General features: G+C 40.9%; 1 protein-coding gene across 1 annotated transcript in view; it reads right to left on the bottom strand.

The window, feature by feature from the left end:
• Positions 1 to 25,555, bottom strand: part of T265_12552 (hypothetical protein) — a gene marked incomplete at both ends in the record, with an annotated part of 65,118 nt that overhangs the window by 4,536 nt on the left and 35,027 nt on the right. Inside the window, 2 exons of the mRNA XM_009164276.1 lie at positions 11,714 to 12,317; positions 15,716 to 15,927. Of these exons, the coding sequence (XP_009162540.1) occupies positions 11,714 to 12,317; positions 15,716 to 15,927 (816 nt within the window). The remainder of the gene's footprint in view (positions 1 to 11,713; positions 12,318 to 15,715; positions 15,928 to 25,555) is intronic.

Raw genomic sequence — 25,555 nt, 5'->3', positions numbered from 1 at the left:
ACCCATGAAACTCAGAGAGTTTCGGGTCCGCGACCTCCCGCGGAGTGGTTCAACAGTTAACTGTACTTCCCGGAGCGCCTGAAAAGGAGTGTGATTAGCTTTTACTTAAACAGGATAAAGTACCACTCATTTTTCACTCACAGAAACCACTTCACGTAGTGAAGTAATGTATGGCCACTCGAGTAACGGCTTCTCAGATGAATGTTTCACTAACCTTTTGAATGTATTCTTCCATTTAAAATTCCACAAAATGAGTGGAACTTCCATCTGAGTCGTCACTTGAGGTGTTAGTCAATACGTGACCACATGGTGTGTCTTTTACAACTCAAGAACGAGTGGTGCATTATCCAGTTCAAGTGAGAACTTATCACACTTCTGTTCAGCCGCTCCGGATAGAACGACTAAATTTTGAAACAATGGTCGGAGGATCGCGGGTTCAAAACACTAATTTTCATTAGATATGCACTGCTGACGATAGTCTATAAGGATGGAACAGATTCACAATGCTCCTTGGCTTTTTACTGTAGACGGATTTCGCAGCAAAAGCCGGTCAAGCATGGCGAAACCCGACCCTTCAATTCGAAAGCCATGAGATGTTAGCCATTCGCGCACTTTATCAGGAAGGAAGTTGGACACGCGTGTATCCTCTCTCACATAGTTTTTGAAGTTGGAACGTGTGGTCCACGATTCGGATTTTATATATAATTTATATGTATCTTTGGTGGGCTAGTAAACTATGACTTCAATAGCTGGAAAAAAGTGTCATCGAATCAGCAAACACCTCAATCAGAAAGGAAGACAACGCTGGTTGGCCATCAGTAAACCGAAGACTAGTGACGCTGCGCAAACAAAAGGGTTGCATCAGATCTTTATTCTTTCGCTTTTGATCCTCGCGCATAAAGAATAAATCACGTTTCCAGCTTTGGTGAGGGATGACGTGCAACAAAAGAGGAAGCTTGCAGCCAGGGTAATTCATTTTATTTGTTTACTCTGATTTCTGGATATCTGTAAATCCATCACCTTTTGTTAAATCTTCCCACGCATCTTATGGGCAATCGCATCCTTCAGTTACTTGAACCATCTTTTTATTGACAGCGCGAACCGAACTAACACAAACGACTCATCCAGTTGGTTAGCTTTAACAGATAACCCAGACTAAAGTAATAAATAAGGATATTGGTGGCTTCCGAATTATCTCTTTTGTAAAATTTACAAACCGAAGATGATGCACCATGTCGAGCGGAAGAGTCCCGAATAAATAGGAAATGATAGCGTGAGCAGCAGCATTTGTAGGAAAGTGCGTTGTTACCATGTATATCGTTCCATCTGAGGTGGCAGGCGGCTTTTGTGTGACACATTCAGTATACAACAAACAAAAGATTCGGTCAAGCTTTTCTCTAAAATCACTGCGTCTACATACGTTCGGGCGTGTATAAAAGTTGACGAAAAGTCGAGGATTTCGCCTACAGAATGAACATAAAGATGGAAAAAGAGATCGTATGCCGTAATACTACAGGCAGCCTTGTGAGAAGGACTCTATCATCTGGATATGAGCTACGTCACAAGTAATAGTACAGTATTCAATCAGTTTGCGTTTGTGTGAAATCCTCATCATTGGAATTTTTGCATTTCTAGTCGTTTGGGAGCTGATTGAGGACAGATCTATAAAAGTCCGTTCAAACCACAACGAGCTACCGAACTGTCTTTTTCTGGCATTAAAAAGTGCTACCCTGCTATGATTTCTAAGTTCAGTAGTATTGTGTAGCTGAGCTTCATTGAGGCTCAGGCTGAACTGTTAAGGTTTTCCCCAGCTTGACCGAACCTGACAGGTCTAGTGATGTTCCTTTGTTTGCTTCGTTTGAAGACTTGAAAATCGGGGAATGAATTAGCCAATGACTGCGTACTTGCCATGTGTGACCATACGTATCCGTTTACACTTTACTTGTGGCCCAGTGACTGATTTGTCACGATTTGCTTATGCCATAATGACGTTCATCAAGTTGAAATCACTCTTGGGAATACTCACTGTATATTGATATGCATAATACAGATATGTATAATATATCATATTCGTTATAGATGTTAGGCCACTCCACTCACCACATAATCTTCGAACACACGAGCGCACACACTTGGAGCGTTTTAGTTGCTCTTTGCAAAAAATAAATAAATGGGTTCACATCACATGCTCTTCATTCTTCAGGCTGGGTAATCTGCGCCTACACTTCTTGGGGGTGCCTGTTCTGTTGTGCGTTATCGTTCGCAATGCAGATAAACTTTGGGTAGCGGAATTCACTGCATTTTGTTCCCCGTAGAACGCGGGTTAAGTGGTGTCTACATATAGTTTCTTCATGGACATAACGTACTCGTGGTATACAAAGTTTGTTGACATCGCAGGCAAGAGTGAATATTGGCCGGGATATCATATTGTTGGTACCCTCATAAATCCTAGTGTGTTGGTTTGTGGGAAGTTGTAGGATTTGTAGGATTTTGTTCACCTCATTCTCGTTTGAACGGTCAACGTTCTGTATTGGCCTGACTATTCTGAGTAGTCCACACCAAAATGGGGATACGCTTATGTGCGAGAGCCTGTGGAATTATGGTAACACTTCTGCCTTACACTTCAGCTGTTCAGAGTTCAAGTCCAGGGATGGCCAAGGATGTACGCCGCTGATGAATTCTAGTGGGAGAGCAATTGCCTAATGGCTCTCCACATTGTTGCAATCAACCACGATAAATGTGAGAAAGGTAATGGTATGAGTACAACATTGTAAGTGCCACCAAATGATAAGTTGCAGTACGGGTTGGCGGGTGAATTGAAATCACTTTTCTGGTGTAATTAGGATCTATACCGACGCACGGGGCTCTTAAGAGCCAGAAGTCAGGATTTTAAAAAGCAAGCACTCAGCGTCCAGAGTTACAACCCAATTCGTACGCTGTTGTCGCGCAGCACTCAAACATTGAGTGATGTACGTGCTACACCAAGCCGAGTTAAAGAAGTAGTACTCCGGCGGTTTAACTTGACTCTCACCAATCGTTTGTGTTGCTCAAAAAAGAGAAATCGATTGCGTTCCTCCTGTGCACAAAATCAAATCAAAATATAGACCGATAAACAAACAAGGTTTAGGAGGACAATGATGTTTTCTTTAAACCTGTGTTTATCGGCAAAATATACCAGTCGATGTTCCTTGTATCAAGACAAACATGTAGCGAGTTGTTCCTGTTTACACAGTTGGCAGAATATTTTCTCTTCTTCATCGACGAAAGATTATCTTAAACAGTTCTGCTGTGCTGCTAGCAGTGACATTCATACTAATTCATCAGGTTTGTCGGTGTTTATATTGTCTACAATTTCTATAAAGCATGTTAAAAGTCAGGCAGTTCAGATCGGTTGCAGAGTGCAAAGCCGATCACACTGCTGCCGGTGTAAATAGTACATGCATTGCACAGCAAGACAGAGACTTGTTCTTATATAAACGAGGCTTAGATAACCAGTAATTTAGGCACACTTGAAGTGTAAGTTCATCACACTGCTGATCAGCCGCTTGCGGCCAGACGGTCAAATGTTCAGACTACTGACCGGGGAACAGTGCGTTCGAAACACTGAATTTTCATGAAGTGCGCACCGGTGGCCATTCCCAACAAGGATGAGACAGTTGTGCAGCGTTTCTCAACTCTTCAGCATGGATACCCCTCACTGGCAGCTGGAAATCCCAGTTTAATACACTGTTGAAGGTCAACTCTTCTAAACCCAACCTAAAAATTCAAAATTCATGAATTTTTATAACGTACCATTAATTGTTCCAAGCCAGCTGATGCATCGTCAAAATCCACATAACACAAAGCACTGAAGACGATCTCTACCAATTCCCAGGAGTTTCTTATCACAAAAACGCACTTATACCGTCACCTTTAAACCGCCGTTTGTGGTTCTTGATCGCGTTCCCGTTTTATGGTGAGTCCTTGTTTGGATATTGTTTGTCATCAGTTTTGGTTCCTAACCATCACTCAGGCCAGAACTATCGTGGGCATACTTCTAATCACGTCATAAACGAAGAAAGCACTGGATATGCGCTTTCAGTCACTATCTTACTGACCGTAATGGTGCATAAAGTCAGCAGGTTAATGACATCAGTGGTTTGATTTGGGCGAATAACGTTAAATGTCAACCATTCTTCATTGTGCAGCTTTGACAAAAGACTGTATGGTGCTAAATCTGATTCTACCGAATAAGGCTTTTCGCGTGAACACACCATCACCGAGTAAACGAGAATGATTCCTTTGTAGGAGGAGGAGGATACCATTACCAGTAAATCACAAAAATAACAGTAGTGAGAGTCACTTTGGCCCTTAAGATATAAAGGATCCTTGTGGGTAAGAAGTTCGGGGGGGGGTCATAACTGTGTTGTTTGTGCGGCCCTGTAGCTGGAACGAACTGACATTGTGAGGCGAAAGTCGCTTCCATATTGCATGCACTGACGCTCTCCGTTACAGTGCAGTCATGGATGGCGCAGTTGCCTTAATGCTGCGCTTTTTTATAGACTCAGGCCCTTCAAGATCAAATCGTCATAAGACCCAAGGGATTGAAAATCGCGAATGAAATGTTCTTCTGCAGTCTGCTTGAGCGAACTATGTTTGTGCGAACCACAAAAAAACATTGTCTCCTAGTTCAAGTTCAGGCAGCACCGACAGCTTTGGACACATCGAAGTCAATCTTCAAATCTTGATACCCAGCTCACTTGGCTAGCGTTAGTGTCCGAACCCTGAAGTTATCTGAATAAGAAGTGGCAACAAAGCGGTATATCCCAAAGTCACAGAGGACCTGTATATCTCACGGGCCGTTTTGCGGAATGGAACCTCTGCCAGAAGCGGAACAAAGGCCCCTTCAGGTTTTTGTCTCAGAAACATAGTTCGTACAGGCTAGTGCGAATGGATCCGTAGCGAGAAAATTGAAAAACGAGTACGCAGTTATGCGAGAGGGACTTTAATTTAAGACTGCGTCCAGCACCAAAAGATGTGGTGTGCTCATATATTGCTCAGGCCTAATAATCGTCGACCGAAAAACATGCTGGTTCCTGTGCCTAGCTCCAGTTGGCGCAAGCAGAGTGGTGGCCAACTTTCGAACTGGCGGCGTCGTATGAAAGAGATTAGGGAAATCTGTGTGACCATACCTCCAGGATGTGGTCCACATGACCACCGTCTGCATGGCTGGATGTACTGCAAAATATGGCCAATGGTCGGCGTCAGGGACGTTTTTGTTGTCGGTCTCTCCTGAATGAGTGTCTGGGGGAATCTCAGACTTGTTGCAGTAGGCTATCACTAGTTCCCTTCCTATCTGCTCCTTTTTTCGTCTTTTTTACAATAAAGCTTCTATGTTACTTAAGGTAGTGAGGGAGTGAGGCGATGATGTAAACACTAACCTTGTGCTACCGATGATGATGACTGTGGCTTCACATTTGCCGGCTTTTGAACCGAGGAGCCAACCGAATGTTTACTAGACCTATATCCAACAATTAGGCCGAGGGTGGTTGCTGAATGCTCCGCCGATTGCCCAGTTTCACCATAAAATATCTACCACAATTTATCTAAAAGAATGCTGAAGCCATCATCGTGCATGTAGCTGGTGCACTGTAAATAAAATCTGACACTGCTAATGCACAGTAAAATTAATTAGGTGGCATGATCAGTAAAATTAGGTGCTCAATAATAGGTGTGCGCAGACAATTACTTCGGTCTGGTTAATCTTCAGGATAACACGGCGTCAATACTTTGGCCTTTGTTACCGGCACGGAGGCGTTGATTTCCCACTGTGTCTGTCTGTGTCGGTCTGTACGGCAGTGAATCATCAGTGTCAACACTGATGTTGCTGTCTTTGATGATGATGATGACTCCTAGAGCTCATACCATGATACACATTGGCATGATGTGGTCAGCAGCCGTGTCTTGACGTACCACCGAGAACATTCGATGGAAGTGGAGCAACTGACACCGGTCCAGTTTAATTTACTGATTCGCGACTGATTTTGAAACTGCCGTCTATGTGACTACAGTTGACGTTGGCAGAAAATTGCATTGGAGTGCATTGGGAAAAGTGACTTAAGTACGCCTTGTGTGGGACGACTGTCACAGTATACAAATATGACAATAAAGAAGGTATTCATGTTTTGTGGTTTGGGAAGTGGGAAAGCTCATTTTGACGTCACTTTTCTGACTGGTGTTAGTCCTACTTTAAGGTAGTGGATATCAAAGTATGGGAAAAAATATCAGTGTAAACGTCGAAAAGGTTAGAGTTTAATCAAAGCGTTATTTTCTCAGAAGTGCAAAAGAGCACTGGCGGTGGACCAGTGCGCTAGGATCAATCTTTAACTGAAGGTTCTATTTAAAATTCATTTATTACGTCTACCTGTAGTACAGGATTGTAGAAACCGATGAGACGCAGTATGGTTTTTGTAATTGGTCAGGTTAATTTTTAAAATAAAGTTTCACAAGTTACACTTCCTCCTTGTACCATGCTCCTTCACATGGCGTTGCTCAATTACACTGGTTCATTTTGCTGCTAACGGCAGCATAGTTACATTTAGATAATCGGTTGGATTCTTTGAAATAGATGTAGATTCGGGGGTAGAATTCGGGCTTTTAGAAGATATAGAGGGAAGCAATAGATTTAAAATAAACGTAGGTTTTCGCCTCCTGTGTCATTTACAATGATGATACATTTCCCGCCTTAGACAGTCAGCTATTGGCTAGATGACCACAAGCCCTAGAAGTCAACGGAAACGAAACATGTCTTGAACTAAATGTGAGAGCGATCAACTGATGGCTCAAACATATGGTTTGCTGGCAGCTATTAAGTGATTTATAAAATAGTCTGATTGTGTATTCACCAATGAATCATTGGATAACTGTTTTGGTCTTTTTGGAGAGTAGAGTAAACCAAAATACCTCCAAAAGAATGGAGAAACACACTCTGGACATCAAAATGAATTCTGAATAACTGGTTATCAAAAACATGGATCATGTCTCCTTTACATATCCTATAGTGGCCACCCTTCTGACAAAGTTTTGAACTTCAGTGTTCTCGCTTACCAGGTTGCTGAATTTGGTTATGCAGAAGACATTAACTGAAACTTTATTCTTTTCCACATATGAGTCTGTTTTCTAGGAAATGATCGCACAAAGGTTGGTACCGAGGTAAGCGACACAACATCGGGCACCTGATTAGGAGTGTTTATATGTTGTTACAGCAGGCAGTCAGCTCGCCTCCATCAATCAGGCGTTTACCGCTGGGAAATGAATATTTTGGTCAACAAAATCGGAGAATAATAGTTGCTTGGTCTAGTTTACGCCCGACTGATTAGTTGTCTGGAATGACGCAGAGTCCACCTTCAAAAAACCTAATAACATATTACAATTGATTGCCCTAGAGAATGCCTTACGATGCCCCCTGGGAGGTGTGGTTTTGTATAAGAAGTGGTCTCTTCTGAGAACGGCCTTCACAACGGAAGCTATGCCGCCTAAGAGCCATACAAAATCAGTTTGTTAAGCCAGCCTCCTATGGTTGGCTGCCACACATAGAAGCGATTTTTTCAGCATGGTTTGGAAATGATAACAGCATAAACACCAATCATTGGCGAGCTGCTGATATACTGCCGGTAAAAGGCATTGAGCAAAAAAGTAGACATGGAGAGACTGTAATTACAATCTTAAAGGCTGATTGTTCTCCGGTGAATTTTTGCTGGATAACGATCGGCTGTAAGCACAGCCGATAGGATATCATGCACGTTCTGGAAACTTACTGCTGCTTCTCTTTCCCGATAACCAGGAAATAGACGCGGTGCTGTGGTGTATCAAGGCGAATTTTTCGTTCCAAGTTGGATAGCAGCTGGGAAAATCTCGTTAGGGTACGATGGACACGGTTAAATGGAACACAAACACAGTTTGACATAGGCCTACACAATACCTAATAAGATTCGTGAGTCTCTTCTCCAAAAGCAAAAAAATGCAACGTTTGAAGTCCATGAGATCGAAAATCAAAATCAGTGTTTGCCTGTACAGAGTTCCAGTCCTAGTGGCCAGCACCATAATAGTAATAAGGGAAACTTAATTTATAAGAAGTAGATTTTTGAAAATTAACACCCTGCGAATTATATTTAAAGCTGGCGTTAGTACCAAACGTCTGATTGCCTAGAATCGTATCTAGTTTCCTTGAACCGAAATTTTTCTACTTCAGTATAAGATAAATCTGAGATAAATTTGGATTAGTCCATATTGTTTGTGAACTAACATAGATCGATTACTTGTCCAAAGAATAAGTTTTTCAGTAGTTTATTCTTCAGGCGTTTACTTTATTGGTGGGAAAATTGCAGGCTAACTGCGCACTCAGCGTTTTCTTCAATTATCACTGAACAGTGACGAGTACAGTTGCTTGGGGGTTTGGTTGTAACATACTCTTTGCATATGGAGCCATTATTGCGTCATTATAGCTTGTGAACAGGCGACTTATGTCTATCGATCAACTACTTCATCGGCTAGCCACATAAATACTGAATAAACAGTTCATGTTATTTAATACTGTTACAATTTTTGTAAATTTTCTACACTGTCCTACATCTAATTTTTGTTGTTAGTCAGTGGTCACTCGAGGGACTACATGTGCGTAATTAGCCTTACATTCACAACTGCCTGACTGGAAGGTGTAACACGCCTGACAAAAATTATAGCTGAAACCGGTTAACCTCACGCTAGCGAAACAAACTTGTGCTCCTGGTAAACGTTCCAAATATCTGGAACGCAGTTTGTTGGGGGATTGTTGACAGATACAATCACTAATCGATTCAGAGGTGCATAGAGCCTGAGTTGCTCATTCAGTATAACCTTGAGTAGACGCAACCAAAGTTTGGTTTATTCAAATGCAAAAAGTAGGTACTTTCACTAGGAACAAATCAAAGGCTTTCCTATTTTCATGAAAAATAAGCTGACAGACAGGCCGTTTTGGAGGATCTCCCTCTGGTAAATGCACTTTAAAAACTACGAAAATTTCAATAGCCTAGGGGACTCCTTAAGGTAATCAGCTTACAATTGCGTCACCAAATGTCTACTGGATTGATTAGATGGTTGCAGTGTTAACTTAGTCAGAGTGACCTTTGCTACGTCCCCACTTAGTGGAAACACCTTCACTCAGATAACAGTATTGCTTTCAAAGTCATCTACACGGTTCCATTAACCTAGCCAAAATTGTTAGACAAAATATTTCTGACATGGTACTCGATACTGTTCTGTTTCCAAAACCAACATTTCTGACTGCTCCATTTAACATTGTCAGGCGACCGCGCAATTTATTTGAGGACTTAGTGTCTGTTGCCTTCTTTTGGTCATCAGCGCAAACACCTACTCGGCCCGCGAACCGTTCGTTATCTTTCTTTAGACCGTCTATTTAATAAACCACTGCAACATTTTGGAGTTTCGCTAACAGTTGTTGCCCATTTAGAGATTTAACAGAAATTATACGTTAACCTTCCTAAAGCCACAGAGATTGTGCACCGTCACTGCTTAACTTTTGTATGTCAGTTTATCAGGATCAGTTATGTGGCAACAAGGGAGATTTCTTGATTTTCGTTCCGCAACCGGTTCCCATAAAACACAGACATCTTTGTAAAAAAACGCGGCATTAACGGTGGAACCATGTGGAAAAGAGATGATGAAAAAGATGCAAAGCGTTTTATTGAAAGGTCAAAGAATTGTCTATATCAAGACAAGCACGCTTTGCGTGAAATCCTCCGGCGCCTACAAATCTGGCCTGTGCAAATGAGATTCAGGACCCTGTCAAAACTAGCCGACCGACGTCAGAAACAGGTCCAATTGGAGCGCATTTGTGAGTACTTAAACTCAGCAAGGTGTTTCGTTTCGATCTTATTTGACTGATGTATCAGGCCGATTTTGGGCAAAAAATGTTGCTTTTCTGCTACTGTAATTGGTTTTCCTGGCGCTTTTTTTCACATTCCCTCGAACTTTTATATTCGTCTGTTTTTAGCACTTTTTTCATTCACACTGCCACATTGTGTCAAAACTGAAAAATTCCGGTGGTCTATAAGTGGGTTTATGGTTGATACTCTCTGAAACTGTTTCTCTGTATGCACCCATGAAGGAAGTATAGTTTCTAGTCAGGTTACAAAGCCACTTGAGCATCCACCAGTCAGGGGACTGGTCAGCCTTTAAGCCAAAGAATGATCGACCAAAGTTGGTCTGGGTGAGTAAACCCATGCACGCGCCATTGACACACGCTTCTGCCCACAGCTCACTCTGCACACTGATGATGTCACCTCGACAGATGTTCAAACGTTTACTACCAGAAGACCCATCTAAACACAAGCGAATGTTTTATGCTGACATCAAATGAGAACGGTCACTACAAGCGGCGTTGCATAAAACTTTACGGGTTCTTGTTCCAGTCATGTCGTGCCATGGATGAGAGATTACTAGATGCAAGATGGAGTAGCAAATGGTAGATCGAATCATACGTGGAATCAACCAAATTCATTTCAGGTACAGTGTTAAAAGATTAAAAGTAAACTTGATCCGTGGATCTAATTGGTTCTGGATACATTTGAGTTAGTGTTTTTAGACCCAAAAGACCATCCAAGGAATAGCAGATCCACTGTTAACTATGACTATGTCTGTTGGTACAGACCACGCAAATGGCTATAGCCTTGTATGACGCAGCGATTTTTCTGGCACCAGATAATGCAGCTTATTCCGGACGATCGTGTATATGTCCCGATATTTTCGAAGCAGGCACCTTTTGCATTAGTATGCTTTTGTGTTCCTTTAATAAACGTCACTTAAGTAAGCGAAGCGCTAGGAATTGTGACCCATCTAGATAAAGAAAACAACCTGCACTCTTTTTGTTTGAAAATCACGGCATTTTCGTAGGGCACCTAGATCAATTCTGATGGATGACTGGACGCACGTTTGAACGTGTCCCGATGGGAGTAAGAAGTTAATCCGATATCATTTTGAGTTCAATCTTGCACACAAACACTTCATAATGTCTTGTTTTGAAACTGGTGCATCTTCATATACCATTTGGTGTTTTTGTTGAGTCACTCTACGAATTGCGTTAGGGCATGGTGTACAAAATGCTGAGACGTTCTGTGCACTCACTAATATACATGTCGGTTCAACCCACCTATTGCCAGATTTGTAAGTTTTGGCTGACCGATGCCTAATGGAACATTTAATCGCTTTTATAACCATATATTTTGACTTGTTTTACTTTTTCAAAGCTCGGTTTGTTTCATCCGGCCACAGTTTTGTTGTATTTTTCTGTTATGCTTCACTGATTAAAGGTTTTGGTAGCACTCAAGAGTCCATAGAGACGTACGATGTTCAACAAACAAAAGGCAAAGGAACGAAAGAAAAATACGTGGGCATAAAAAATCTCGGCCTGAGTGGATAATTGTCTGAATAAAGCAATGCTTTCATTAAGTGCATATTGGTCTACAATGTCTAGCAACGTTAGTTCGTGGTTAGGAAGATCAATAAGTTTATTTTACCTCCTGAGACGAAGGTGAGAATACAAGTAGTTTATGCTCAGTAATTGAATCACACTGCACTTGTAAGATAATGAATTTGAACGAAATCTAATCAGTTATTTCGCACAAAAAAAACCACATAAGTGCAAGGTAATATCTAAATAAACTTGGTTATAACGTACTGGTCTTTGCCGTAGGAGGTTCGATCAACGGCTTCAAGGTTTGCATAGATTGCGCGTCAGTTTTCTCGTTCTTCGCTGAAGTCTTCTGGTTGATGAGACAGCTTGAAAAGCAGGCGCAACATACGTCACAGAAGCTTGCCGAACCCAGAGATTGCTTTCTTCCCGGTTTTATTCCGCTTCGGCCATTGCTCTGGGCACCAGCCGGGGTGGATGTCTCTTTGGGCGCTGTTTGTTGACTCTCTACCGGAGGAGGTGGAGCAGGAGATTTTTTATGACTTCGTAATGTGGCTCTACCATGGTGATGAGGATCCTCGGAGGTTTTCAATATTTTGTAGTCCTTCGGCTGAACCTGTGTCCCTTTAAACTGGACTGTTTTGGCTTTTGCGGCAGATTGTTCGACTGGTGAAAATTTATAACAGTATACAGGTTCGAACAAACCGCTGAATGTTGCTGGCCGCTGCCAAATTTTGTACTGCCTTCGGTAAATCACTGCATCCATGTATTTTGCCACACCGGCGATGGCAGCCGAAACAGACGCTATTGGTGCACAGTTGACTTGGATGGCACTATGCATTATCCGCTGAACTTGAAATCCTGAATAATTCTGCAAGGTGCGGATGGTGAATGGGTCGCAGTAACTGAGCCATACTTTGGTTACTCTCAAGTCATGGAAATTTGCACTAAACAAACGACCTTAAATTTTTTCTTGTGCAAGCGCAAATTGCACGGTGGCGAACTTCTAGGATGCATTATTGAAGCGTACGTTATGACTTCGTTTGATTATACCCGCAAAATCCGGCAAGTCATGAAGAACAAACCTTTCACACCTACTAGTGGAAATGTGTTAACCAACAAAACACAAGATCAATCCTGTTATATCCCCAAAACGGTACAAATTCGGTCTATAATTAAATCCAAACTTCAGTAAACTGATATACTGCGAGCATAAGCAGTTTGGAACCATGAACTGATTGATTTCACTTGTTGCTTTCAGTTCACAGCTGTGGAGGTATCTTGGCAAATGGACGAAATGGAGCACCTTACACTTGACTCACCCACAATTTCGTTTAATGTGTTCATTGGTATTGTTTAGAATTTGGCTTTGCAGTGGGTTGCCAGATACATGGTAACACATGGAAACTCGCTCAACCCCATTCCTAAGATCATGAGAACTGGGACCTTAGGTATATAGTGATAACGAATAGCAATGAACAAAACAGCTGCATGTACTCTTGAATCTCCAGCATTTGTTATCTTAGCCTTGAAAATTCAGAGTGCAAGCTTCAAACTGATCTCACTGCTTATGATAAATTACGTCAAAACATTTTGAGTCACCAAAATGAAGGAAGAAAAAATATGGTTGAATATGAACGCTATCTTTGGATTAAAATTTATTTTGAAAAACGACTTAGATTTGCATACAAGCCTAGCGGTCTGTTGCAATTTATTAAATGAGTGAGGAGTCAACTAGAGACATTAGTCTTAGGTGGCTAACCTGAGCTCACAAAATCGTGTTGCCTAAGGGAAAATAAAAGAACGTTCAGCGTCAGAATGATAGCAGTACAATTTCAGGCAGTCTCACGAAAACATTTAGTCATATCTTTAAAGTCCTTGAGGCAACCAACTAAGCGCAGGTCTATGCAAATATGTTCGTGTAAACCATAAACCATAAACATTTTTAAATCAATCTGAAATTTTGTCCCTGTATGTTATCCCTTCGGAGAAAAGTTAGTTGCTACGTCGATACAACTGGATTAAATTCAGTTTCGTTTTACTTTGCAAGGTGTTTTGATCAAAAAAGAAGGCGAATGTGGAGTAGAATCCTGTCAGATGTGTTGGAGTTGTTGAAAAGTCCATTTTTTAAAGACCGTTCGGTAGCCAATCGATTTTATAGGTTACCACTAGCTTTATTCTGTTTGAACTTATCGCTACAAGAGTATTCACCGGAAACTGAGAAAATTATCCAGGAATAGGCTAGCGCTTCTACTTTAATTTGATTTGTGAGCTGACAAGTGCATTGAATTTGCTGGACCGCGTAACTCCATGGCGTCCGACATTCACTAGCATGTTGATAATCCTCTGAATCGTGCGAAGCTAACAGACTAGTTAGACTTCCTGTTACGAAGACATTCAACACATTCCCTTCGTTCGACACAATTAGCCTGGAATGATTGCTCAAGATTCAAGCTACCGGTTAAGTTAGAAACATGTTTTCTGATATTCCGGAGACCATGTCCACTTGTTGGGCGCTGAACAGGGCAAATGTTTTTTGCTGTCTGCGACTTTGAAGCATCGTCTAGCACCACTTACATCAAATAGAAAACCACGTTGGATAGTTGCGCAACGAGGCCGCACATGTATTAAACATTACAGAGTTCAAGTAGAACATAAGGTTGACGGAAACTTGGGGACTGCGCCTGCCTGATGAGCCACAAGAAGGGCGAAACCGGTCGTGGGCTGTTGGGGAGTTTTCAGCAACCTTGTGAGTAGTTTCCTTTATGAAAAGTGTTATTATGATATCTAATGGGAAATGCTCCATCGAATCCCCATTTCCAGTCATTTGCTCATTCATATAGCCTCAAAAAGTGAGCATCATTGAAGCGGTCTAAAACGATTAGCGCTAAAGAGAGAAGTGTTGGACTAATTTCTCCATTTTTTAAGCTGGTCTCCAAACCCATGCATTTGGCCTCTTTAGCAAAGGCTGCCAGTTGATGTTTTTAATGTGGTTATTAAGTGTATTTCCTAAGGCGACCTTTTCTGACAGTTCCAAAGGAAACACGCTTTGGATAGTACGGCCAAAATAACATCAAGCTTACACGTTACCTCAGTAGAAGAGCACAGGAACCGCACGTCATTCCAATCTGTTTTTAAATTTGGCTGGGAGCCTGACACTACAGATAAAAGACACGCCTATAATGTTGTCTGACAAGAGTCTTGTAATTAGGAAAAAAACATCACAGGAGGTTAATAAATTTGTATCAGACAATGTCCGGTAACCAGGAGCCACAGATTTCTTACCAATTCTCTTCATCTGGGTAGTCAGTTTAAACAGTGCGCAATGACCATAGAATCATTGTAGTGCTAAAAACTGAGATAACTAACCTTTAACTTGGCCGGACTGGTATCACGTCAGCAGTTTTTGCAGATCTCACCGAAGTGTGGAACATTTTAAAAAGTCAGACTACTTATATGCTCATATATATTAACTATGAAGATACAAACCCCTTCTGGAGAGCAACTAACAACAATTATTTAGAGGCAAATGGTCTACACATTTGTTGGATCATTTGAATGCAAAAAATCAGTGCGATTTGAAAAAGATTTTCACATTTTTGGAAAATGGGCTAATATCAGAGCTACGAAACAAACACACGGTGCCCATTTTTAGTACTAGCGAATAAAGTTCTTTGCAAACCACTTCTATGTGGAGCAAGGTATAATCTGTTGTAATGCCTCAGTATACCTTTGTTTACAAACCATTCCTCAACGTTTGCATGTTGTCGACTGCAAGGGTGAAAAGCATAGCATAAAATGAACTTCTTATAAAGTCATCCCTGACTAACAAAACAACCGGATTCCGCTTTCAAGAAATTTACTGATTGATGTTTTTTATAAGCCCGACAAAACTGGCCCCACTCGAGATACGACTACCGGCAATGTGCACGGTAAGTGCACTATAATCTGCCTTAACCTAGAAAAAACAGGAAGTGGCGAATGCATCTAGATTTTCTTGCTTTCCTTGCATTAGACAAACAATTTTTCAACATTTCGAACAGAAATAGTAGGATAGAATCTGATATCTTCAACACGTTGTGATTGTTAACAGTACTGTATTATGTATTCCAGAAAAGTTGACTGAATAAGCCAAAAAGACATGTTCGTTCAGTTTTCTACTTTGAGAAAATTGCATGATATCGGCCACGAGACAGGGAGTCTTAACTTTTTTTTAAGTTCTCGTTCTTGCTAATCAATAATTCAACTTGCCTGAAGCAATCGCCAGACAATGCAGGGAAGATAGAAACCAGCAGCTTGCACGGCCAAAGCAAATGTAGCCCACTGGTAGTAACGAACGACATTTTGCCTTTCTTCCGGTGGAGGAAGTCTGGACTCAAGGCTTGCGTAGTAGGTATTGGTTACCCAACAGTAGTTCTCAGCGTATTCTTCCCAGCTGCGAGAGAATTCTTGTGGTATCCAGCATTGCAACGGTAGATGAGCTATATGGGTAGGACGTTGTAAAGTTTAGGTTCAGTTTACAAATTGGCTATCCCAGGAATATCACAAAAGTAGTATTGATAAAATTTTCAATTGCACTCGCCTCACTCATCTGGTGTAGAACACTGATTTCCTACGTGATGGTAGTGAAAGTACATGTATACTGATGAACAAGCACTTTATGTAAGTTTTTAGTCAGGGTCTTACATCACTGTCGTGAAAATTCCTCAGGTAGTAACGAATTCTATGAGATTTAACATGTTCATCCATCTTCTCGGTTTTTACCTCGTGTTAATTGAAAATTCATGTCTACCTGGTACAACACTTGCTGGGGATGGATGACACCATGTAACTCACAATTTGGGCTGAAGAGTTTGATTGGTTTTCTGTCTGGAAACAGATGGAAGAGTAACTTATCTGTAACAGCTCTTTGGCTCATATGGTCATCATGTCAGAAAGGTGCCCACAATATCAACATGACGGTTGACGGGTAAAACTGAGTTCATACTATAGCACATTTTCACTGTGGGTGTTTCGTACTTGGAAAATAAATGAGCAACTCATGGAACAACAAATGGTTCCTCCTTGGTGTAGAATTTCAATTCCTAAAGGAAAAATCTTGGCCAAAGTCATTCAATGCTGCCATAATCATATTCTTCACGGGGTTTCTGTAAGAGTTTTTAGTGGTGAAGAGTTGGATCAATACTGCAGCAAGGAGATTTTTTCTCAACGGATGTTTCCCTGTAGATCAACCAGATAATTTTGCTCATGATCAAGAAATGATGGCGTCAGGCATGCCTGTGAACTAAAAGTTCCTAAAACTGAGTAACATGATATGTAGAAATGAAAATAGAAATGAAAATAGAAAAATGAAATAGAAAATAGAAATGAAAATAGTTCTACCTAAAATTTTCACCAACTGATGTTCTTCGGTCCGGTGCATTGGAGCAAACCCTGTCACAACGGCCGCCCCCGACTGAATAATTACTCTGGATTGTGGTCGCTTAGCATAGCAACCGGCGGTTCCCTTCCATGTGTTGAAATCGAAATCTCTTACGTATACCAATAGATAAATTTCATGTGTGTAGGCGCATCCACGCATTCGCAAATATCGTTAAAACTGCTGGACGATACATTAATGTTCAACGGAATAAAGAAATTTCCAAGGAATTCTGGTTGCCGATTCCTAAGTTTTTGGAGCGGGAATATTGGGCAACATGCAAGGAATGTGATAGGGTTCAGCCCATGCTAAGAAGTTACACTGTAAGTTCAAAATAGGTGCGCCAGATGACAGTTTACTGTATCTGCTCTGGCTTACTGCTTTCAATCTCATGCATATATCTTTCTTCCCTTTTAACCTGTTCATTCAAGACTACCAATCAAATAGCAACTTCAAATTTACCTGATTTATGTGTATCCCATGGGGTTCCACAGTTTATTATCATAACGTATTAGAGTTACACCTTATTGTGGTAAAACGTAATAAGCATTTTTGACAGGAAATTCACTGGAAGCCACTAGGGATAAATTAGGTTTGTTCAGTCGTTAAACAAGATACTTTTCTACGTCCCGCTAGAAATGCTTTGACAACATTTTGAGCAAAATGTTACCCAGCTCATTCGGAGTATCTGTTATATTGATTCGTTTGTTCTTGTGACCCCACAGTCCCCGTTCTAAGCGTGGTGAATTGGTTAGGAGGTTTGTTTTGGTATCATACAGTACCTTAAAAACAATGAATGGTAACCGAAGGCGACTGCCCCATGGTCCGTCTTTGAAAAACCTAGCGTCATGTCCCTTGACAGATTTTGTCCATTCATAACAAGACAAGCTTCCGATCCCATAACCACAAAGAAGACTTCCTTAGTAGATGATATCTAGATTACGAAAAGGTTACAATATCATCAGTGGCGTTGCCTTGTTTGCAAAATGATGTAAAGTCTGTTTATCAGGTTTGTTGTGATAGAATCCATCGTGATGCACTGACAACCCTAAAAGTAGGCAACGAATCCTGTGCTTTTTCATCCGTATTAGGTTGGCTGAAACTAATAGAACCTTTAAAAGTAGCACCGCATCTTCCGTTTTCTATTGCTGAATCACTAAAGTGAAAATCCTTTAGTGTTCGGAATGTAACAGGTATTATAGCCAAAATCAGTGGCTCGCGAATTCCCTCGTTTGAGTGTCCTTTCAGTTGGATATGATCGACCAGGCGGCGTGAAGTTATGGTACAGTTATCTAAATTATAGTACTGTCACTTTGTGTTTTGTCACGTGTCCACAAGAGCGGAAGTTCACCCCAAAAGCATAATCCATGCTATTTCATAAGTCTATTTTCGGAATCTGACCTAAAGTAACGCATCGGTGGTCCTTACTGATTTTGAGGGCTGCTATTGGCATCCTAAGCCCTGTCTCCACTTAATTTACGATGGTAGCATAATGCCATTTCACCTTCAAACAGGTCGAAACACCAAAAATATCGTAAGTTCCAGCAGGGGTGGGGAAAATCTAAGTGTGCAGCCATGGTTTTGAAGCAAGCTTTAATTCATGTGTTTATTGTAATGGTACAGATCCGATTCGAGAGACCGATCGGAGACATATTTTGAGAAATTGACTTTATAGCTATGGACACGGGAGAAAAAATGTTTGCATGAGCTCATGGGTGGCGAAAGTGAGCATACCGTTGTAGCGTGACAGTAATAAATACGTACAGAATACTTCTGCACAGTTTCTCATTGTATAAAAGCAACGGAATATGTTCCAGTACTCCTGATTGTTTAGCGGAAATTGTATATTTCAAACAACTCCAAGGAATATCCTAGAAGGGCTAGGCTTATTTCCAAGTGGTTTTCTGTGGCTTTCCAGCAGTTTTGCTCAATTTTGACCCTCACGTGAATAGCTGATTTTTTCTTTATTATCCATGACTTAAAACAGCGGAGACAGACGCCAAAATGTAACTACACTGAGCCAAGTAGCCAGTGCAATCATCAATCGTCAGCCGAGGATCCACGCGCTCGACGCTGGTGATCCCGCTGTATACGATTGCTTGTGTTTAATCCCGGTGGAGCTCGGGGTGAAACGTGAAGTGATATTGTTTTCCCTAAATCCGGATGACTGAAACGGCTTGTATGTATGGACCGCAAACGAGTCTAGACAACCAACTGAGGCGACCGTTGTACAAACGAAAAACCGCAAAACCACATACTGAGGTACGGGGTTTCAATACCAGACAATATAGTGGTAAATCGCTGTCCAAAAAACAAAAAAACGACAAACGAATGATAATTACCATTTGATTTAATCTAATTTCAGTGCCCGAATATGTACATCCCATAATCTGGATGGTAATCTTGCGCTGTTTTGTTCCGTTTAAAAGACGGAGTCGAACTAATCGTAGATGTCGGTTTTCTAGCTAACCATGTTTAGGGCTTGACAGTACAAATTGTTCGCTGGTATATGTTTGTCAGCAAAGCACTTGTTGGCCTAATTTTCCTTGGTGGAGATTGTGAACACCAACTAAGTTTTGTCAAGCGTTCTGCGGAGCCTGGAAATGAACGGGCTAGCTAGGACATCGACGCAACCAGTGGTTTCTTACACTAATTTTTCAATGCAAAGAAGTGACGAGAAATAAGATCAAATAAACAACGTAATGGAGGACAAACACGTGATCGCACTATAAAAAGAAGTAATACTTAATAATAAAATCAATACGGTTGTAACGGAAAGCCGTAGACAAAACCCGGGTGTCACTATTATCTAGATCTGACAATGTCACATAGAAGCAAATCAATCCACCCTTCAGCCATCATATTTACGCGCTCTCTGGGGCAATTCTCTTATTTTCCCTGCAGACCTAGTGCTAAAAACCATTCAGGCGAAACCTAAATTGACAAACTCCCATTTATATCAATAAAAATTATCCCCTTTCGCTAAAGCTTTATTTAAAATGGAATTCAGAAGTGTTGCGCGATGTGACTTACACAAAATTGTGGTGGATACCAGACCAGCTGAAATAATTTCATGGTAGAGTTTTAATGACTTGAAATATTGTGTGTTGTTCATTCGTTATAATAAACATGGTCACTTGAGAGGGAAAGACTTCCTCATTTAATTTCTATTAAATATTTATGTCAAGCTCTCGAATCCACAGGTTATTAATTAACTTTAGGCAACGATCCGTTGCAAACCGATGCCAATTTTAGCGAAATACACTCATTTGCAAACTAACTTTGATTTTGCGAGAGACTCACCTGGAACCCAGCTGAATCTCTCGTTTGTGCTATTTCTAGGCATTTTGTTTTCAGCTGCAAAATCATATTACCAAAAAGGCACTTGATAAAGAGTGCTTTATGAGTGCCAGATTTAAGCACATTGGAATCCATCAGATGTTCCTTTTCTGCACCAGATATCCCCATTCATCCCTGCTGTGAGGACAACAGGTTTCATTCTTCTTCTCAAAGTCCTCATTATTAGACTCAATTGTTTACGCTCCGCGAACTGTCAATCATACAGATCTGGTGCGAGTTAATTCAGTTATAGAGACGTTGTTCTTAAGGGCATGAGATATACGGTGGACTGCAGTGATTTTTGATTTGACAAGCAGTGGATGGGGCAAAATGATAAATCTTTCATCCATTTTTAGTGCGAGAAAGACCTGACGGTATGTTCTCACATTTTGAGACAATCCTAACGAAAAAAACAGCCTCAAATGAAAGCTTCATGGTAGAATATGGGCTCCGTTGGATAAATTGGGCCATACTGTCATATTCAAACGAAACCCCCCTGTTTTGCAGTAAGGTGGGAGTTTACGATGGTGGGAAAAATAATAACTACAACACACAATTAGTTCTGAAGTGAAATAATTCACAATTTGCTTGAACATTTTATCTGAGAAATCATCAATTGCGGAGCCTGTTAACACGTAACTACGTGATTTTATTTTTCGATTGAAGGACGAGTGGCACCATATCACACATCCGATAACTCGCTTGTGGTCGAACAATTTAAGCTTCAGTAACTAACCAGTAGGCCACTGGTTTGAATCGCCTTGGCTATTCATGAGATGCGCACCGCTGATGTATGGTGTCTCTCGGTTTGCCGGCATAGACTGATTTCACTTCTAAGAAAAAAGCCCTGATGCAAAAATAAATACAACAACGGCGCCTCAAACACAGCATTCCGAGTGTTTTTCGGTCATTCGTATTTCCTCATAAGTAAGTGAGAAGTATTCAACTACGAAATTACTATTGCTGTTTGAACACACTGAATGCGTGTTTTAATGGCACTGTCTGGGATGGCGTGACACTCTCACAGGATTCCGCTTTTGACGAAGAAAAAACGAGGTACTCAAGGAACTTGCATTTGTATCATCATGAGGATGTGGCGAACTATATTCTCAGACCATAAGATATGTGAGTAAGAATAAGTGAGTGATTAAGTGAGAAAAAGAATGGGTATGACAAAAAGATTATTCGAACTCGTATTTTTCGTATAGATTCTCATTTTAGCAACAAGCAACAAATTCACATTAGATACATATATAAAACCTTGTGAATTTCAAACGGTTACTTTTTGTCGTTCATTTGGGCCATTGTGATACACCATGCCTTTTGCTTTTCAGGCTGTCAACCCTATGTTCTACTTGAACCCAAATTGATAAAAATTTGTGAATTACCCTCTTTCGCATACCAATATGGTTTTGCGAGAGGTTTACTCTCGTTTATGATTTGCTCCACCAGGCCACCTCATGTTTCAGTTGACACGACATTCGAGATATCGCGGCACATTGTATTATGTCTATACACTGCATTTCATTAATTCCAAACTTCCGTTTTTACACATCCCTTCGTTGAGGATTGCGTGATTATTCCACATTTCCTGATACTAGCCGAAATCGATGTTCATGTGTGCCATGATGGCATTAGGGATTGAAAGTAAATGTCACGATTTTTTAGAATCGCATAATCCCGTGAGAATGCCGCTTGTTCTTCCTGGTTGTACTTTCGCAAACAAACATGTTTTACATTTTAAACTGGGCCCCAACCTCCTGATCTGCGGAAGTTAGGTCAATGCTAACAAAAAATGGACATTAATATCGCAATCAACTAGCACTGAAAGTTCCAGTTATTTTTCATGGGTTGCGCAAATTAAATGATTGAGACTAACAGGGAGCCTGGTTTCATTTGTGCAAATTTGGGGATAGAAAAATCGGTGTACAATTGGTTGTCGAAATCTGGCATCAAATCTGCAGAGTTGTGCATCTGTCAGCACATATTTACTTAATCGTCAATCATCTTTACGTTTGCCAAGACGATTTTATACTCCCATGGGATCATCTTTTGGATTCTAAAACATTTTATATTGGCTGAACGGTCTCCAAATAAAAACACACAATGGCAGATAAATATAGATTCGCACGTCATTCAAACGACCAAGAGCTGCATGACAACTGTCGAAGGGTCATTGTCACTAATGAAAAGAAACAAGTCTACTTGGTCCGTTTAACCTCGCTTTCACAGGAAGGGATATCTGTATGGACAGGCTAGTTGTGGCAGACCCGACCTGATTCAACGCTCAGCCGTGAATTGACTGCTGGTTCAACGTTTGTAACACTACCTGGCCTGCTCAGTTGACGCAAACAAAGTCGTGGACCATCGGGCAGAGTTTTTGCACCCATATCATATCACTGGGTAATCTTTCTGACCCGAACTTGGAACCGCGACGACGAAAGCAAGCAGACATTAGATGTGTTCATACCTTATCAGTTATTTCGTCCAAGTCATTTGCCGATCATGGTCTGACTACTTGTATGTACTTCTTTCGTCCATTCCGTCCAGCCCTGACGTCTTGCCTTCTGGTTTTACTCTTCAGACAATTAGGAGAGTATGAGTCATTCCTTCGTTCCTTGCTTGTAAGAATTCTGCATGCCAGCGGATTCACTACTTTGACCATGTGATTGCTGGTAACTCCTGCTCCACTGCAATCGATAGTGCTAAATACATTAGCGTCCTCATATCTTCATCTTCCTGAGCGCTGGACTAAGTAGTTGCAATAATCAAAATCAAAACGAATTTTGCCAGAAATTTTCCTTCTAATTTTTCTGATTCTCGCATTCGACTTCCCTTATTGTGCAGAAGATACGATTACATTTACATTGTCTCTATCATTCTCCTGGAAATTACCGTGGCCGGATACAGCAATGAAATGCTGGTGATCGCCCGAGACAAAGACGCAGTGTCTAAATCAAATTATTCATCTAACTACCGATAATAACCCAAAAAGACTGTATTTTGTGACGTCGGTCCATGAAAATCTACTATCTTAAATTGGCACTGCTTAGGGTTTATTTCCTTGCAAAATTACACAATCAGCACACCATGGAATTGCTGATGAGATCTGTTTTATTTGGTCAGAGATCATACTGACAGTATGCTGGGCAATATGAATCACCCGAATTAAAATGAACACCGCTGAATTTTACCCCTCTCTCACTGTGCTACTAATTGGTGATATTACCCACCAGCCTTGATACTTGATCTCACGTATGGTCCGTCCTATACAATTGGTTTTTCCACCCAGTTGCAGTTTAAAAAATACGCGGACTGATGTATTTGCAATACACATCTAACGTTTAATTCGTGGTCCATTTTATACTCCAGAATACTGTTCCCAACATTGTTCTTTCTCTGTAATAACACTTCCCCTTGACTACTCCAGATTTTTCAGTCTATCTCCAGAACAATTAGCAGGAAAAAAGAATTAACATTTTGGTCTACCCGATCTAATTACGGCGGACCCACTGCTCACTCCTCTCACTATATCCCAGAATGGGTCTTAGTCTAATATCTTTTGGTCCAGAACGGCATAGTTATTTTTGCAGCTTGTTTATTCAAGGAATGCATTTCCTCAGCAATTATCACTTACGGGCGATACAATTACGACACTCGGTTGAAACCTAAACATCAGTGTTCGATGCAACTCGGCCTTCGTCCATTACTTAAGAAGAGAAATTGCAGTGATCCTCGCAAGTTTTGTTTGCAAGTGGGTTTTACGTTCCCATGCCATGTAATATGGTACTTCAAATTGTCTGTGCATATATCCCCATACTGTCTTGAGTGTTGAGAATCATAGATTACAACTGTGTGTGTTAAAACCCGTGCACACATTGCGATCAGTCGCCTCTACATATTGAGGTTGGATGAGTCTGGACGTAAAACAGTCAAATCTAATGCATGCGGATGCAATCCCAATCTTTTCTGCCCATCACCTTGAAAGGTCAGATCAACGATCAGGTAATAAATGGATTCTTGGAAGGTTAGAAGATTATTTATTTCTGTCACTGCAGTAAAACGACTTCGGCCTGGAAGCCTAAGCGTGATTGTGTGTGATTACACTCTTGTGGAGTTTCACTCTCATTTACAAATAACCTTTGCGTTGAAGCTAGGCTAAGGTGAATATCAGCGGCATTTTTGTTCACAATGATTTCCGGTTGAATGTTCTGAAAAATTAAGTCACTAGTTGCGAAACCTACTTCGATACCTTTAGCATTTTTCCAGCCTTCCTGCATCAGATTCATCTGAAGAACACCACAAAGAAGGTATTCAGTTGAGGCTAATCTGGGTCCCCGCACCACCAACGCAACGTGCGAATCAGTGCGTAACTTCACTCTATTCCACTTTGGTTTTCAGTTTGGGAGTTGATTGGAGCTCGGTGCTAAGTCTAACTGATGGGTCTAAAAGAGGGGAAACCAACGACGGGCTACCGAAGGGCGGTGAGTGTTGGACCATATTGACCGTATTCTAATTGGACGCTCCATGTTCCTCAATTTGTATCGTTGAACACGTTTCAGTTTAATATATGACAGAAACATATTATGAAGATATATACATAACAAGATGTGGTGGATAAAGTTTGTGCAATCTTGAGCAAGTTAGGCATGAAAAGAGTTATTTATAGACATGTAAACCCAAACAGCTTTGTTGTACATTATTTTACGTCGTGTGCATATGCGAATCATCAAAGACCCCGTGGCCTGCAGTTAAATTCCATCTCCAAACACACTGTTGCTTTTGACTATTTTGGATGTGATTATTCTAACATACAAACTGCGTACACGAAAATTCACCTATAATCATTCGGGCGAAGAAATGCTTAAATTGAGGTAGCACCTTGGGTGTTCGACTGGTCCAGCATATAAACCGTCCTGAAGACTCAGATTAATTTTCCCAGTGTTGGGCACTCTACAGTAAACCTTTATGGTTTCTTGAATTTAAAAACAACCCAAGTTGGTCAAAATGAAGTGAATCACACTGACTCAGCCATACTTTTACAGGACTTACCCAATCTTTTTCGAGCAGGTTACTAATGAGCATATAATACCAATTTAGCCTATGTCGCCATAAGTTCATATGTATAACGCCGGAACGGAGGCACTCACTGTGATCCAGTTCACTTTGATTACCTGTTCCCGTCCGGAGCTTCCAAAATATCTAAATCCAAGATAAGTCTTACGTTTTTTGGAGGAATATGGTACCTTTTGAAGTGCAGCAGAAGTCATTAGATAACAACGCTTGTGAATTTGGATAATTCTATCTACCTATATATATATATATATATATATATATATATATATAGTGTT

The sequence above is a fragment of the Opisthorchis viverrini genome (genome assembly GCF_000715545.1).
Source record: "Opisthorchis viverrini unplaced genomic scaffold opera_v5_4, whole genome shotgun sequence".
Classification (NCBI taxonomy): domain Eukaryota; kingdom Metazoa; phylum Platyhelminthes; class Trematoda; order Opisthorchiida; family Opisthorchiidae; genus Opisthorchis; species Opisthorchis viverrini.
This window is presented reverse-complemented; position numbering and strand designations above follow the sequence as displayed.